At 37.4% G+C, this 17,970-nt stretch overlaps 1 protein-coding gene across 8 annotated transcripts in view; it reads right to left on the bottom strand.

The window, feature by feature from the left end:
- FRY (FRY microtubule binding protein) overlaps window positions 1-17,970 on the bottom strand; it is a 404,013-nt gene that overhangs the window by 159,284 nt on the left and 226,759 nt on the right. For all 8 annotated transcript variants that reach the window (XM_070239478.1, XM_070239480.1, XM_070239479.1 and 5 more), the window contains 2 exons: window positions 15,237-15,290; window positions 2,544-2,683 (listed from right to left, as the gene is read on the bottom strand). In XM_070239478.1, coding sequence (XP_070095579.1) covers window positions 2,544-2,683; window positions 15,237-15,290 — 194 coding nt within the window. The remainder of the gene's footprint in view (window positions 1-2,543; window positions 2,684-15,236; window positions 15,291-17,970) is intronic.

Raw genomic sequence — 17,970 nt, 5'->3', positions numbered from 1 at the left:
TACAAGTGAAATTTCACACGGTTGTAAACTATCGTAACCTCAATTAAAAAAAAAAAAAAAAGAGGCCACGCACAAGTCTGACCTAGAGATGATATCAGGGAATAAGGAAGCAAGAAGTCTGACGACCAGAGGGAGGAGAACCAGCAGAAGTAGAGAGAAAATTTTTGTGTTGGACGGTTAATAAGGGTCTTCGAAAGGGGCCAGAGGACCTTGAGAAAGTAGCAGTTCTTGGTAGAAAAAAAATTTTTAAACCCCTGATTGTGTTTTATTTAATGTCAATTTATGCTTTCAAATAAAAGTAAGACATATACTTTCCCAATAAAGAATTCAACTTTATTGCTGGTTTGAGGTCTAACTGCCAGGAGCCAGAGGCATTTGACAAATTTTTTTGGCAGTCAAAATGTTGATATTATACTAATCTTAGAAATCATAACCCAAATACACATCCGTCACATTTGACTGTTTTCAGTTGCTTATGCTCCTCCCTAAAGTTCCTCTTTTCTTTTTTCTAGTAACAGAAACCCACATTATTAGCTACATCATGTTCTAAACTCTCTCATTCTTCTGGCTTTCTCCCAAGCACACATTCTCTCTCTCTTATTTTAAACTTTCAAATGCTAACTAAAATGCTACTGAGTTGAATTTCACTGTTCTGATTCTGTATTTGGTCTCAGCGATTACTCTGATCTTCTGAAAATAATCAGTAACATGATTAAAAACCTAGTATTTTCAATCCATGAAGAAAGTTCGTGAAAAATCCGGTTCTAGTAACTAAATTCTGATAAAACAGAGGAACAAAACTAAAACTCACTTAATTAAACTCACTAAAACTGCTCCACTCTCCACCCCCAGGAAAGTTTGCACATCTGTTCATAAGCTAACATGTAATATGGGAAAAAGAATCCCATTAATTTATTAATCACACCGTCTGCACCATTTTCAGACAGAACTGAAATTCCACCTTTAAAATTTGATACATTAAAACAGTATTTATGAGGAGGGACTGCTAATCGGTATGGGGTTTCTTTTTGGGGTGATGAAAATGTTCTGGATTTAGACAGTGGTAATAGTTGCATAACCATGTGAATATACTAAAAACAGAATTATACACTTTAAAAGAGTGAATCTTACAGTATGTGAATTATATCTCAATAAAAAAATTCCTTTTTTAACTATAAAAAATTATTCAAGGGGCTGGTCCGGTGGTGCAGTGGTTAAGTTCGTAAGTTCCCCTTTGGCAGCCCAGGGTTTGCTGGTTCAGATCCTGGGTGTGGACCTACACACCACTTATCAAGCCATGCTGTGGCAGGCATCCCACATAAAACAGAGGAAGATAGGCACAGATGTTAGCTCAGGGCCAGTGTTCCTCAGCAAAGAGAGGAGGATTGCTGGAAAATGTTAGCTCAGGGCTAATCTTCCTCAAAAGAAAAAAAACGTTATTCAATATGAAAAAGTTATTAATTTCTCCCCAAACAAAATTATAAATAAACGATTGAATTTTGCATAAACTCAAGCATATTATAAAATGTAATTACAAGTTTAGATGAAATGCAATTTGGTAAAATTATAGGTCTTCAATTTCTAGAGAAGTCAATATTTAAAAACATGTGTTAGGAGTATTAAGAAAAATGAGAGAGATAAATCACTCACAAGAAGTAGTTAATATCTGATTTTCTGAGTGATTAATTTCAGTTTACCTTCTTTAAAAAATGCACAATCAATTCATGTGGAGAAATCTAACTTTTGAAAATAATCTCCCTTTTTTTTAAAAAAAAGGTGAATATATCAAACTGTCTTATACTTATGACCTTGCTGTAGTAGGCTGCTTTCAAACATATGAATTACAAGTATTTACCTAAATTTTGGGGAGAGGCACATTCGACAGTACGAGAATCTTAAGTTTTATGGCTGCTGAAGTGCTCATTAGCACAAAGTTCCACTTTTCAAATCCACAGGAGAAGGGGACCACAGAACAAATAAACAAAATTCTCCACTGGAAGGGAAGTTGGAGATGGTGTAACTTGACTTCTCTGTTTTGCTCATGAAGAGAGTGAGATACACAGAGGTGGTGTGTTGCCCAACGTCACCCGGCTCATTAGTGGCAGCTCCAGGACTACTGTTAATGTCCAGCGCAGCGTCCTTCCCATGACAGCACATTGGGCACTCAAGGTTACTAATGAAGACTAAAATATCCAGGCAGTGTCATTCAGGGCCCACAGCAGGCCTTCCGCTTTTAGGTGTAGACTGGAGGAGAGAGGGCCCAGGACAGAAGCAGGCAGGAGGGTAACCTGGGGCCCTTACACCCACCCCCACCAATGTGGAAATAAGGCCATGTGTGAACTTTCAACCTGTGACAGCTGGCAGTGACTAGTAGTCCCACTGCTAGACAACGGGCCTCCTACAGCGCCTGCTAGGTATCCATGTGAAGAAGCGGGAAGACTCAGATGCCTTATAACTCTTATTCTGATTTATGTTTCTTTAAAAAAAAAACAAAAAAACCAAGAAACTATAATCCTCATAATTCCTATACCAAAGAAATGTACCTTTTTGATTTATTGCTTGTTCTTGGTCTGTATTCATGTGATTCATCCTCAATGCCATTTTGCCTTTTATACCAGTCAAATAAGGTACGCAGAATGGAAGGCAGGCAGTACTCAGAAAGGGAGCTCATGGAGCTAATGACCTACAGAGAAAAACAAGTGATTAAAAGGCTTTGGTGGCAGTGCCCATTACCGAGAAACTTGTCATTTCACAAATAACTCCAAGCTATGTTCACTACGAGATTTTCTCATTTATCACAGTCTTTCCTTTAATAATCTTCGTTACTACATCCCCAAGAGCCCAAGTCTCTTAACGTTGACAGACGTTCCTCATATAATAACAATTTTGTGGTTCAAGAAAGTTAATTACTTTGACTCCCTTTCATTCTAGAAATTGGATGTTAATTGCATAAAGGTTATTCACGAACTGTAAAGAAATTATTTTCCCATACCATCTAAGAAATATAGTGCCTTGTACTTCTTAGGTCCTCAAAAATGCTTGTTGTATAAATAAATATATTAGTTAGTACAATTACATTAATTGTTTAGGTGAAATAAGCAAATCTAGCCCCTAAACAAATAACCTAAATGGTAACATAATATATGGTTTTTTGCCAATAAGCATTCACCCACTAATCTGAGGTATGCCCCAAATTTGACTCAAGATATGAATCAGTAGCAATAATTTACTCTGTATTATATTAAAGGCAAACTTCTCCCCTTTTCTTTAAATAACATACATGACTTTGATAGACCAGTTATTCTAATTTCCCTGTCTAGAAAGATTCCTGATCTTTTACTAATTATCATGAAAAAAATGAACCTCAATCCATATCTCATACCATATACAAAAATTAACTCAAAATGGATCATAGATCTAAGTACAAAACCTAAAACTATAAAACTTCTTAACAAAACATAGGGGAAAATCTTTGTGACTTTGGGTTAGGCAAGGATTTCTTAAGTAAGCAAAAGCAAAGTCCGTGACAATTTGATATACTGAAATTCATCTAAATTAAAAGCTTATGCTTTTAGGAAGATACTGTTAAGAAAGTGATGAAAAGACAGGCCAGAGAACGGGAGAAAATATTTGCAAAATACCTATCTGATAAAGGCCTTATAACCAGAATATGCGAAACTACAATGAGATAGGTTTTACCTAATCAACAAACAATATAAGCAAATTATAACACCTAATGCTGATGAGACGGTAATAAAATGGACGTGTCCATACACTGCTGATAGTAGAAAAAATTGGCATAACACATCTGGAAGGTAATTTGGAAGCACATATCAAGAAACTAATAAAAATCATTCTCAATAAGCCCACTCTTAGGAATATGAGTAAGAATGTTCAGGACAGCATTATTTATTATAGCAAAAAATGGACACAACCTAAATGTCCAACTACGTGGAAATGCCTTAATACAATGTGGAATGTGATGTAGAGTATTGATGAAACCATTAAAAATCACATTTCAAAAAATGTAATGACATGAAAATGTTCATGATATGTTAAGTGGAAAATGAATGAAAAGTCATTTAATTGGTATGATCCCAATTTGGTATAGATACTATATAAGTACACATATACAGAAAATAAGACCAGGCGCAAATATGCCAACATATTAAGAGTGCCCATTGAAACCAGGAGTTCTCAGGACATAGATCACTGAGGCACCAGGTAGGTGGGACGTCTAGGGGATGAAGGTGGGATTTTACCTGGGCCTTTTTTAGAAAGGGTAGAAATTTGAGAAATTGAGAGTCAAGAAAGAAACTAAGCAAAGACTCCAAGCAGGAAAACGTATGGTAGTGAAGGTGCAAAGTAACTGTTTGTTGGTAATGATTATAATGATTAATTTAATGAAGGTTCTGAGTCAACTGAAAGCAGACAATCTGGCTGGTGTAGGGACTTTGGTATACCAGCGTGGAGGGAAATAATGTTGACAATTTTAAGTTGGAACTAAATCATAGAAGGTATTTAACAGCAGTCTAAAAAATTTGAATTTTCTTCTTGAGAAAATGGGAAGCCCCTAAAGATTTTTGAATAGGGAAATCAGCCCATAAAAATGGTGTCTGGAGAGGTTTAATGTAGCAGGAATGTGTAGGCTGGACTTAAGGGGTTTGCTAACAGAGGTGGCTAGAAGAATATACACACATGTGCTTGAATCGAATGATGCTACTGCGACAGTTCCAGGCACGCAGCGATCACGGCCTGAGCTGGGGAGGTGGCAGAAGAAATGGAAAACCTTAGTTAATTTAAAATATTTCTATAGTTAAGCCAGCTAGGCCTAACTTCCTTTTAAAAAACAGGAAACTAGAGAATGGGAGCTAAAACACTCCATGTCAATAGAACTTTCCACTGTCATCTTTAAAAGAAGCTCTGAGGTTGAACGAAACAATTATTGCTTTCTTCCTCAGATTCTATTTCTTGATAGCCTATTTCATGCTCTCTCTCTTATAATTATGGCTATATGTATGTACAAAAAATTGTACACTATCTTTAGTTACGGATTACTATAGGTTAAAAATGAACAGGCTATTGCATTCAGCCTGCCCTGTGAAGCGAGTCACCATTAGTTTTATTTTTAATTGAAGAATATCTATTTAAAAAAGAAAAGCCCTTCCTCCCACACTGTAATATCCACAGCCACAACATATTTTCCTGTTGTTCCTGTGGATATAACAGCAGTAAATTTTTGGAGGAAAGCAAATTATGGTGTGTCAAGGAGTAATTTACTAGTTCTCTCTCGAGGTACCCCAGTACAAGGAAGGATATTTCTCAAGTCACCACCATCTAAAATATTCTGAATTGGGAAATGAAGGGGGTTCTTCTCACAGCGGAAAAACAGATCAGAATTCTGAGTCCCTGACCATGGGTTAATTCAGTCTTAACTAGTGCATATGTAATAAAATCCCAAAGCATCTACTATTATATTTCAAAACTTTAAAAATACTTGTGTAAGTCTGGAGGAGACTTAAGGAGACATGATGTCTAAACATAAAGTAGTATCCTGAACAGAAGAGAAATCTTTGAAAAAAACAAACAAAATAAAAATATAGAGTTTAGTTAATAATAAATGTATCTGTCTTGATTTCTTTGTTGTGACAAATATAATGTAAGATGTTAATAGGGAACCTAGGTGCGGGTGTATGATAACTGTCTATACTATCTTTGCAACTTTTCTGTAAATCCAAAACAATTCTAAAATAAAAAGTTTATTTTAAAAATACTTGTGTGGGATATTTACATGCTCCATTATCTATTTACAGACCTATAAACCTGTGATATAAACAGGTGATATAAACCTGTCTGACCCCTAAACATCTCTGTTCAGCACACAATGTTCAGCTACTTCACTTAGGTATGGCTCACATTCTCCATAGAGAACATCAACAGTGTTCTTCAAACATCAGCTATAATACTTTTTCTACCTATTAAAAAGTCATCCTGAAGCCATTCTTGGTATTATATCGACTGGGCATACTTTCCATGGCAAATATACTGAGACCATCTCAGAAGAGATGAAAGGTCAGCATTGGGTGGATGTGCGTGTTTTTTCCATCTCTCTGTTACCGCCCTTTTGAGTCCAGGCTTTCAGGAAGGAAGGGTGGAATTTGCAAAGACCTGGCCCTCAAAGCTCAGGAAGGGAGGAAGGTCTAGCTGGCTTCTTGGTTACTCAACTCCTTCACTTACGGGAAGCAGAGCCAATGGTGAGATGAATTCTAGCTCTGTGCTGCTGTTGAAAGGGGGCGGGCTCATTTACAAAGATGTTCTTGTTGCATTTAAATGATCATATTCTTCCATCATAGATGAGCTCGGTACTGTGCAGCTAGAGGAGACGAAGTGCACAGAATCACCGAACTATTTCATACTGCTGTTTTCTTTTGGGGGGGATAGAGGGCAACGTACTTTGCAAATGTTTCCTTAATGTTTATTTTGGCATTTTATGTATAAATAGACTAAAAGAGACTGTCTATTATGCTATAGCTAAGTCATTAATTTTTCATGAGCATTTTATTATATTTGCTGACTGCAAAGAAGGAAACTTCACATATAAATATTTGAATAATTACTCAGTAGGAGTCATTCTATATTTTACAGTAATAAGGCTGACTAGTCATGAGTGGTGCATTTAATGAACAATTTTAAAGTAACTTCATTGATGGTTTAATTTCTCAAACTAGTTCAGGGGGCCAAGCACCTGGGGGTCAGAGTTCTTACCATAAATACCACAAAATACTGATCTATTAAAGTAACTCAAATGCAATTTTTTTACTTGATCACATATCATACTATTGCTAGATTATAATATTTCATAAGTGATGACAGACACCAAAGACTTAAGAATAACTTATTATAAAAACTTAAAATTATAAAAATCTTTATGTTAAATATATTTTTCCTTCAAAGTAGGAAAAGATCTTCATTATCTGATTTTGACATCTTGGTCCATTTTACAGAACACGCTGTCCCACTGGAGAATAATGTAAGAAACACTAAATAACACTAACATGAATCCAATGCCAGCTAATTTGTTTTTACCCTTAATTGCTTATATTTTTCATTTACACAATTGAAATAGACTTTCACTGAGTTATAGCATTAGAATCAATGTTGAAACATTAGATTTCATCTGTTTCCTCTCCAGGAAAATTGTTACTATCCAAGATGGTAAAAAGTTATTTTAGCTCTATTATACATCTATGTATGGATTTATTTACCATGTGTTTTCTGTTTTATAGATGGCATTTTAACTTTTACTGTTAAGAAACTAAGGTTTCACAAAAGTACATAAACATAACATCTGGAGGGAAACCCCAATAGAAGTTACTTAGAATGTTTGAGCAAATTATCTGGAATTTATGGAGATGACACCAGTAAAGAATATGTCACACTGAACCAGAAATAGCTGCAACTTAAAGTCCTGTTCTCAGAACACGTATGTGATGACTGATCCTTCACAAACCATGTTTTCATAATTTCATCAGTATATTGATAAGATTAGATGGTCTGGGGTACAATTTACAGCTCTGCCCTTAACGGCTGTATGAGCCTGGGCCTGTTGCCATTTCTCTGAAGCTCTGTGTTTTCAGCTGTCAAATGGGACTTAAGGATATTTACCTCACTGGGTTTTCATGAAGACTAAATGAAATACTATGACCTGTGGGGCATATAACAGACCTTTAAAAATGTCTGTTTCTTTTTTCCCATCTTCCATTTTCAAATAACGAAACTGAAGCACAGACAAAAAAAATTTGACTTTGATTAGATTATAGGCTAAGTTAATGATAGAATGATAGAAGTTGATGATAGAATTTTATTTATCAGAACTGATAAATGTTGCTTTGAGGTATAATGTGGGGGAAAAAAAAGACCCACCTACCTCCTACCTAAGCACAAAATATCAGGGCCTCATTAGAACCCTTGTAGCTTAGTTTGCATTCCCAAGATTTTCTGGCTCCAACAAATGTAAACGCGGGCCTTCCAAATGCCTAGTGAAGAGGTGGCTGAGCACCGACTATCTTACATTAGCTCCACAAGAGAAAGGTCGCGAACACCGGGCTCCCCAAATTTGCTGCAGGCAACAGCTCGCTCCAAAGCAAATGAGAAAGGACACTGAGATAGTAACTGTTCCGGAACCAGAATCAATCAGTTGAATAAAACCAATTATTTTAAATCCAACTCATCTCCACGCCAGACTCTCAGGAACCTCAACCATTCTGCAAAAAGGGTTGAGCCCAAATGTAAATGAAGAATGGGCACAACCGTTGGTAGAAAGACAGCACTAAGCTCTTGTATTGCATTCAGCATAAGAGGGTTCCATAAACAAACACAGCCCTCATTTGACTCTCCTCTCCTCTCTCTGACCGAATAACCTGTCCATCTCCCAGAAACTTCTCAGTCAGCATGCACTGGTGATGCTTCCTCTTCCTGCCTCCCTTCTTCATCCCTCAAACCCGATTTCTGTTCTTCTCACAATACCGACACTTTCATATGAAAGATCAGAAAGGAGAAACCCGATAGCCAACCAATGGCCTTTTTGCAGTCATTTCCCTTGAAATTTCCTGAGCAAATGACACTATTTAGCAAGTTCTTCTTGAAATGCTTTCCTTCTCAGGATTCTCTGATGCTGCCAATCTTAGTTACCCCCATGAACTTTCTCTTGTCTCTCATATGGTTTCTTATGCAATGTCAAAGTACAGTGAGACAATTCACCTGTGAAAATAAGGATCTGAATTCTAATTTTGGCTGTCCTGGCACAAGCTCCTTTGGAGAGTAATCATACTTTACTATGCAAAGAGGAAATAACTTCCACTTACTGTATGAGACTGTTTTAAGGAACAAAGTCAAAGCAATACTCCATGTAGAAAAACATCAATCAATGTACAATTGGTTGTATCATTTAACTTACTGCATGTTTATTTCATCATTATATATAAGCAAAGGTCTAAAAGCCAAGGGCAGAGAAAATCCACAAGAAAGCATACATAGCTGGAAGGTATATGAAATAATAAAAATTCAGTTATTATTTTATTCAACAGCCAGAATTTTCACCTTTGTGTATAAATGTATCCAGTGACTATCATCAGTACATCCTCCACCAGGTAAGGGCTACATCCTCCCTCCAGTGAGCGTTATTTGGGAGTGTTGTTTTCACTTTTTCAAATGGATTAACTTGATATTTGAGCTGCATTTGACCACCGTCTACCCAGGTACACACGCATCACAAGTTAGATGTTGTTTCACTGGAGAATCCAAAATAAAATGCCTTGGCCTTTATATTTAAAAAAGATGTCTGTCAACTTTGACAACAGAGGAAAGTCACTTGAAGTTAAAATGGGGAGCTCACCATACCCTGCATTCTTAGGACTCTCTCCACAGATCACAGATAGGGAACTCATCCCTGGTACCATGACTGTGTTCTGGGGCACAGCTTTCCAATTTAAGTGTTGCCAACCATAATCAGCCACTATAACTTAGCAGTTAAAGTAAGGCTCTTAAACTGTGTAGCATTCATCTATCCACTATGAAAATGCATTCTACATGTCACTGAATAGCTACTGCAGCAAAAGGCTTTCTCAACGCCGGCTTCCAGTGAGCTCCCAACTGCTAACCCTTCATTCTTCTGTGAGGGTCTGCACAGGCTGCCATCATGGGCCATCCTGGAAAGTCACATCTTCTTAGGCTTCTCTCACTTTTTTGGTCACCTTTTTTCTAGGAATTCTTTTGTGGATCCCATTTTCTAAACATTCCTAAACTATGTTTCCCTATGATATTCTTCATCCATTTGCTCTACTCTCTTTCCAATCTTTTAGTGTTTGTTGAGTGACTATATAAATGAATGAGCCCCCGTTATTTCTTCTGAGATATTCTATACTCACTGAAAGTTCAGTATGTGTAAAACTGATTTATTACTTCTCCCCAAGCACAGCATTCCTCTGATTGAAGAACTCCTTATCTATAGCAAATAGTTCAGACTCCTCAGTATGTCTCCTATGGCCAAGGGAGCAATGGGCTCCGGTCCGCCTTTCCAGCTTCATTCCAGGTCACTCCCCAGCATGTTGCTCTTCTCACCTTCAACTTCTTTGCCCACATGGCTCCTCCTGCCTGGCATGATCCAGCCCATCTTGTTCATTTGGATAACAAATATCTTTAAAACGTCACTGCTCCTTGATTGCTTCCTGTGACACATCTGTCCACCTTCCTAGCATCATTAACTGCTCCCTTACCTGAGTTCCCAGAGCACTTGAAATGTACCTCTATTATAGCATTGAAATTGTAGTGTTATTTGTTTAGATATTTGTCTTCCTCCTGAGAATTGAGAATTCCTTGACGGTAGGAACTCTGATTGCTTTTGTAAGCCCAGCACCTTGCCCAGATCCTAGTATGCTTCAGGTACTCAATATTTGTTAAACTGAACAGAAATGGCTCCAAATCACGGGTGAAAAACTATAGTTACCTTTCGTTTCTCCTTCTCTCACCAAATATTGATTTTTCTTTTATAATTTTGCTTATAATAATTCTTTCTTTCTAGTCCCATTCTCTCTGTTTCAGTTTGGGCCCTTTTACCCTCAAATGTTTATTAATGCCCAAACTCCCCCAAAACCTCCAAACGTCAAAGATCTCTCCACTCATGAACACTGCTTCCTCAAGGTTAACCTCAAGTCACCACTTTGATCACTCTGAGACTGGGATGTGTGGGATAGGCCCCACCCTGGCATTAATGTCTTCCACAGTCTGATCCCTTCCTACTTGATCTCTTCCCTCAACACACCCTACACTCAGACTGTAGGGAAACTTCGTGTTCCAGTAGAAAACTATGCATTGTTTAGGGGTTATCTGATTCTGAGTCTATGGGGGCTCTGCACCTTTTAATGCCTTTGAATTATTTTAAAATTGCAGTATACATCTTCTGTCCCTGAAGCCTCAGAATGTTTATTGTCTGCATCCCTGCGGCACTTCTTACACACGTGGGCCTGTGTCAGAGCTGTTTGTGCACTCCCTTATCATCCTCTTCGAGATCTGAAGCTCCTGGAACGCAGGGACGACAGCTTTATAGCTCTTTGTCCCTTACAGAGCCTTGTGTGTATGTCGTATGTCACATACATACACACACACACACACACACACACACCCCAGAAGCCCTCCCTGACTCCCGAGTGCAGGGCAAAGCTGGCGCTCCTGGAGCTCACACCATGCTTCGTCCTTCCACTGGGAGCTTACTTGCTTGCCTGAGGTTATAATTTATCCGATTACATGCTTCTTCTTCGTCTTTCCCACTAGACTGGGGGCCTCTCCATGGAGGCTTTCATGCTTCCTTCATGTTTATTGCCACAAGCTGGCTTAATGCTTGGCACATAGTTACCACATAGCAGGTGCTGTGTAAGAAGGGGTCAAGTTCATATTCATAAAATTTGTAGAAAGTGGAATTCTGGGCACGAGGGCACAAATTTTTAGCTCTCTAAAGTGTAAAGCAGTCACTAGCATGATTTTTCTCCCAGTAATACTGAGCTTAAAAAAGGATTAATCCTGTTTAGACATCTTGTCATTCATGAAACAATAAGGCTTTTTTTTCCAGTTCTATTCTATACAAGGTTAGATTGTAATTAGGTTAAATTAAGAGATAGTAAGCCAAACGTCAATTACATATAAAAGAAATATAAAAGAAAACTTAAGGAAATATGAAGTTTTACATATTTTTAAACTCAAACTGGAAAACTGGCAAATTCTAGGAGAATTTCACAGTGGGAAAAAAAAAGAGGTGTAGAACCATAAATAGTACTCTTTATTGGGCACTGTGGCAGAAATAGGCTATATACTATCTAGTAGAGACAGGCAGTACCCAATACTCACTCTTCTCTTCTTCCTTAGATACAAAGTACCTCATTTTTAGATGGACACATGGTTGCTCAAAATAAAATTTCCCAATCTTTCTTACAGCTATATGTGGCTATGTGATGAAGATCTGGCCAACTGGACGTAAGCAGAAGAAGTGTGTGCAATGTTGGGAGGTTCTGTTTTTTTATTTATTTGAGTTTTCTTTTTCTATAATTCTTTTTCCATTTCTCCTTCCTGCTGCTTGAATACAGATGTAATGGTTGAGCTCCAGAAGTCAAATTGGACCATGAGATGACCTTGGAAATGTAAGCCATACACAGGAAAACAATAATAATATAAGGATACTGGACTGATTTTCTTTATACTTCTTGAACATGAGAGAGAACCTTCTATGTTGTTCAACCACTGTTATTTTATGTAATCTTTTGCAGCCAAAGCTAATCATAACTGATACAGGATCTTAGATCCTTTATCCATGGAAAACTCTCCTCTGAATTCTCACCAATTTAGTTTTTAGAAATATAAGCATGTTACACAGTACAAAGCATGGGCTTTATAGTCAGAACACATGGATTCCAGTCTTGGCTCCTTTAGGCTTTAGTTGTGTAATACTGGGCAACTTCTCTGAGACTCATTTCCATTAAATGTAATATAGAGATGATGATGATGACGATAAGGATGATGAGGAGAACTTCTTCTTGCGGTTATTGGAAGAATTGAGTGATGTCAGGTGAGATAATATGTGAGAAGGTGCTCGGCAAATTATAAAGTATCACATGATTTTTTTCTTTTTTTTTTTGCTTCTATTTCTAGCAAGAGAAAAAATGTATCATAGGCTTGTTAAGTGGAGGAGTTAAACAGGGCTGCCCAGGATCAGGCACTGAAAGTGTATAAGCCCAGCTGTCTATAGCCTCTCATTCATGCCAGTGACAATGAAAAGGCAGAAATTGATAAAAATATTCTCTATACAGGGACCAGTTGCACGCTGTTCAAAGGATGTACTTAGCATAGTGCCTACCCTATAGTAAGTACTAAACAAATGTTACTTCTACAATCCTACTGCTCCCATGATCATAGTGATGGAGTCTGTATCACGCAAGGTGGCAAAACCAGTGTGTTCTTTTCCCATAGACAGATCTCTGTGTGAATCCAGACAAAAACCCTACTCCTTGGAATCAGAACAAGGAGAATTACATAATTTGAACATTTAATATCAAAAGACTAAGAGAGCTTGATACATTCATGGCCTTGCCAATGGAACCACAATTTTTACAATTTGCTGTTGAAACAGCTGATGGGCACTTTCAAAGGTAACTGTGCTGACTTTTTTTTCATTGAACTCACAGATGGACCAACACAGTCAAGTTTCCTCATGGCCTGGGAGTCTTGCTCTCACTTTAAAATGAGATAGACGTTGTAGGTTGCCTTCTCTCACAGTTCTTGCATAAATTTATGATTTAATCATCAGAGGATAGTCTTATGTGTCTTATTTGAAAGTTCTCAGTGACCACTTCACTATTGGTTCACTCCCAAAGTGTCTTTAATACACAGAGATGTGTTACAGAGCAGTGCTTCTCAAGCTTTAACGTGTGTATAGGTCACCCAGGGATCTTGTTAAGGGGAAGAATCTGATTCAGTAGATCTGGGGCAGGGTAGAGAGTCTGCATGTCAACATTTTGAGCAGCAAGGTTAAAAGTATTACAGCTAACTATGTGGCAGCGTTGCGATTTAAACCCGGGTCTAATTCCAGAGGCTGTTTCTTTTCCACAATGCTGAAATGCAGAAATAGAGTGCTGAATAATAAATGAGAAAGGGTGTTTAAGCCAAATTATTTGGGATAAATACTATCTGCAATGTTGAAATTTGTGAGTACTATTTCCCCAGAGAATAAAGAAAGACATAGCTGGAGAAAAATAACTTATTTTTTTTTGAGGAAACGACAGTGATAATCTAATAGGATAGAGACAAGAAATATAAAATAGAGTGAGAAATTATAGAAGACAGATGATAAATATTTACATTCTTAATGAGAACAGAAAGAGCCACAACTTGCCACATTTCCAAAATAATGACCCTAAACAGTCACCCAGGGTCTCTGACCACCCAAGCACTCACCAGGTGACAACTAAGGATGACATGACAAGAGAAGGCAGCTCTATGACACAGAGAGATGAAGCCCATACTCCACATCACCAGCATTCTGGAAAAAAGCCAGCTCTGCCAGCAACAGAGCACAAACCCAGAGGCACACCGGCCTTCCGAGACTGGCCGTCATCATGAACTTGTGAGGTCTCCCTCAGTGAACAGCTTATAAGATAGAAAATGGAGAATTTTGTCACTACAGTCAGTCTTTACATTTTCAGATGGAACAAATCTGGACCTCAATAGCCTGAGAATTTCCCTCTTGATTCCACATTAAAGGCAATTTTGAAGCCCTGTAGAAAATGTACTCTCTCTGTGTCTCCATAAGACAATAAAAAACCCTACCACATTAGATCAGGCCACGGTGCATGCAGCAGTAGTCTGTCTCTGCCACTGGCACCAAGTGAGAGTTTTGAAGAGCACACTGTCCTCCTTGTCATTAACTGCGAAGTTTAGGAAACACCACAAACACATCCCCAGCTTCCTCCGATGTCCCGTACCTAAAGCCACCCTGAAGTTACTAAACCAGGATCCTCTCTTTATTACCTGCTCTTTACAGTTGGAGTCCTTTTACTAGACCTGATCTATTTTCAACGGACTTTTAAAAAAAATTTATTCTGACTTAACTTGTTTTTTTCATGTATCACTTTCCCTATTAGAATCTCAGTTGCTACACTGTTTCATAATTATTGTTTAGGTGGTTTCTCTCTCACAGCTTTGTGAATTCTTTAAGTGCTAAAGCTGGTCCTAGATTTTGTATTACCAGTGTCTAGCGCTGCGACAAGCAAATAGGAGGCATTTAAAAAAGGTGGATGAAAATATGAATAAGCTTTAGTGCAGAGAACAGATCATCACGTAGTGAGGATCTTTTATTCAGAAGAGTCTCAATACACTTTTGAATGGAAGTTCCTTTATCTTTTCTTAGTTTCTTTAATTCTGGTATACAAAGATTTAGGAAACAATACATTGAGGGCCTACTCACATTATTCCAACATTTTCCAGTTCTTTCCAATTTGTATCAATAGACATCTAGTGAATGTCCACTACAAGCCGTAACTGTAAAAGCTGCAGGACACAGTTCCTAAAAGCACAGCCCTGTGTGCTCTCTGAGGAAGTTCATCAATGCACCAATAGTGAGCATCCAGACCTTGCCTTTGCACACTTTGATAAAAATAAAAACCAGTCTATAACATATATAACATAGCACATACTTGATCAAACTGGGGGTCTTCTCCACGTTGTAGAGATTTTGTCAATGGCTTTTCCTAGAAAGAAAAAGAAGAAATACAAGAATAATTATTAGAAGCTCTTAAATATTATAAAGGGAATGTCATTATTGTTATAATTTTTCTTATTTATTTCTCCTTTTTTGGGATGAAGAGATGCCAATTTTTAAATGAATGAGAAACTCTTCCTTAGCTATTCTGACTTTAAAATACAGTATTTGATCATTACCACCATGATTCTTGCTATCATCTTAATATATACCTCTTTGACCTAAACATTAAAAATCTGATGCTATAAGCGGTCCTGTGTTTTCAATGAAAACCACATAATAAAAACTATGAAATTCATTTGAAAAATTTTCGTACCTATCTTGGGACTTAACAGATAATAAAAAGTTGAAAGTGATACTCTATTTCAAGTCCCTAGACTTAGAAACAAAATATGGTCTAATTATTAGACTGGAGCTGAGGGACAACCTATCAATAATACATTTATTAAGTGTAACTGGTGAATTTGGGGCATGTTATTTGACTTATGCCACATCCAAATCTCAGCAAAAATAATCAGGGTAGTGACAAAGGTCTATAGAAAGAATTTTTCCTAATCATTACATGTTTGTTTACATTAGGAAGCCTTAACTGATCTTCCAGCAGGGCATTTTATAACTACTTATCCTTATTTGTACCTTTTTTTTTTGGTATGGAAGTTAATACTGATCAAAAATTTGTTTCAGGATTAGAAACCATGTAAAAGTTACATATCAAAAAATAATGTTTTACTTTAGCCAATGTAGAAACCCTAGAAAGATTCCATCCACATTTTGCCAGTCATACAGACCTTCTGCCTGCCTCACTTCTCCAACCTTCTCCTCCACCTAAAAAGACGATGTACACCTAAGGCAGACACAAATCCACCCCCACCTCACAGAGACTTTGTTCTTGAAGAGATGCGCATGGTGGGCTCAGGCCAGGTATCTGATGTTTTATCAAGAGCCATATGAATCAATTGCTCTGTCCCATTTCAAAATACAGAGCTTCAAAATGTGTATTCACTTAAGATACAGAGAATACTGCATTCTTAAGGGTTACTAAACACTTCCTCTTCAAAGTATAGTATCTAGAACATGCTAGTGGGAGAACAGATACAAAAATGTAGGTGAGAACCAAGAAGAACAATTAAAGAAGAAACAGATTCAGTTGATGGTTCAAGAAGACAAATTTAGCCATTAAATTGCAAAGCACTTCCTGTATATTTGAAGGTTTTACAGTAACATCATCTGAAATTCTTTGTAAAACTAATTAAAACACAAATGTGAAAATTACGCAAAAACAGGTGGTGCCAGTCCCATAGACATCCTTGGAACAAACCTAGTATAACAATTGCTACTCAATGTTTTACTTGTTCATCACTCGATAGTAATGAGGGCTCACAATGCAGTAAACACTACCTAAGGGTGGAAGGCTGATGAACACATGGTTCCTGCCATTGGGGAGAAGAATCTAAACGGTAAAAGTAGTCAATGACCTCTTATGAGTGTTAAGTAAAAGTAGTCAATGACCTCTTATGAGTGTTATCTATACTCGTTCATTATTCAAATCTCAGCCCAACTGTCACTTCCTTGGGGAAGCCTTTCTCTGAGTCCTCTCCCAATACCAGGTCTGCACCCGTCCCCTTATATGCCTGCAAAGCTCTATAGACTTTTCCTCTCATAGCACTTGCCATAGTGTAAAGTCACATCGCAGTATAGAAAAATGTTATGCAATTACACATTCATGAGTGAAAAGCTGAATGCCACCCCCACGAAACTACAGGCTCCAGAAACGCAGGACCCTCTACTTCTCCTAGCACTTAAATTTATGGGGCAGAACACTGCTTGGTGATGGCTAAACATTTGCCAAATTAATAAAAGCTCTAGGCCAATGACTTCCAGTTTCTTCAAATATGAGATCCTCTTATTTGCGTGTATGTGTGTTTTAAGTTAAAAAATTTTTTTAATATACTTCTTTATTGTGGCAAAATATACATAATGTAAGATTTACCATTTTAACCATTTTTAATTACACAATTCACTGGCATTAAGTACATTTACAATGTTGTTCAACCATCACTACTATCTATTTTATGAGGACCCATTTTAATGGCAAACATTTTCAAGACGTTCCCAACCACAAAACACACCCTCACACACCTAAAATATGACATAGTAATTCTATTTTAGTATCTGTTGTCTAAAACCATACATAATGACAGAGTTAATACTATAACATCAATGATATTTTTATATGGCTTTGCACTATAACAGCAATAATATTGATTTTATATACATTAGAAAAAAAGGGACACATCTATATGGGAGACCCTAATTTACTCAGCCAAAAGGTAATGCTCAGCACACATGTGTATCTGCAGACCCTTGCAACGACTCAGGAGTCCACACCTTGGGAAACTTCTTGCACTACTACTTGAAAGACAGGATCCTCCCGCAGTGGGGGAAGGAAGGTTACCGTGTCTACCTACACACTGAAACTTCTCATGCCTAAACGTTATATTTCCCACTCTTAATTGGGTGGAAATGATGGTAAACATGATATTTTATGCTTAAACACATTTGCATAAATATGAAGGAAAGAACATAGTGCAAGTCTCTCTTTCTCCAGCAGGCAAATTTGGTACGGTAAGTTGTTGCTAAACACAAAAGTCAAGTTCATTAGCCAAGAA

The sequence above is a fragment of the Equus caballus genome, chromosome 17, assembly GCF_041296265.1.
Source record: "Equus caballus isolate H_3958 breed thoroughbred chromosome 17, TB-T2T, whole genome shotgun sequence".
NCBI classification, from domain to species: domain Eukaryota; kingdom Metazoa; phylum Chordata; class Mammalia; order Perissodactyla; family Equidae; genus Equus; species Equus caballus.
This window is presented reverse-complemented; position numbering and strand designations above follow the sequence as displayed.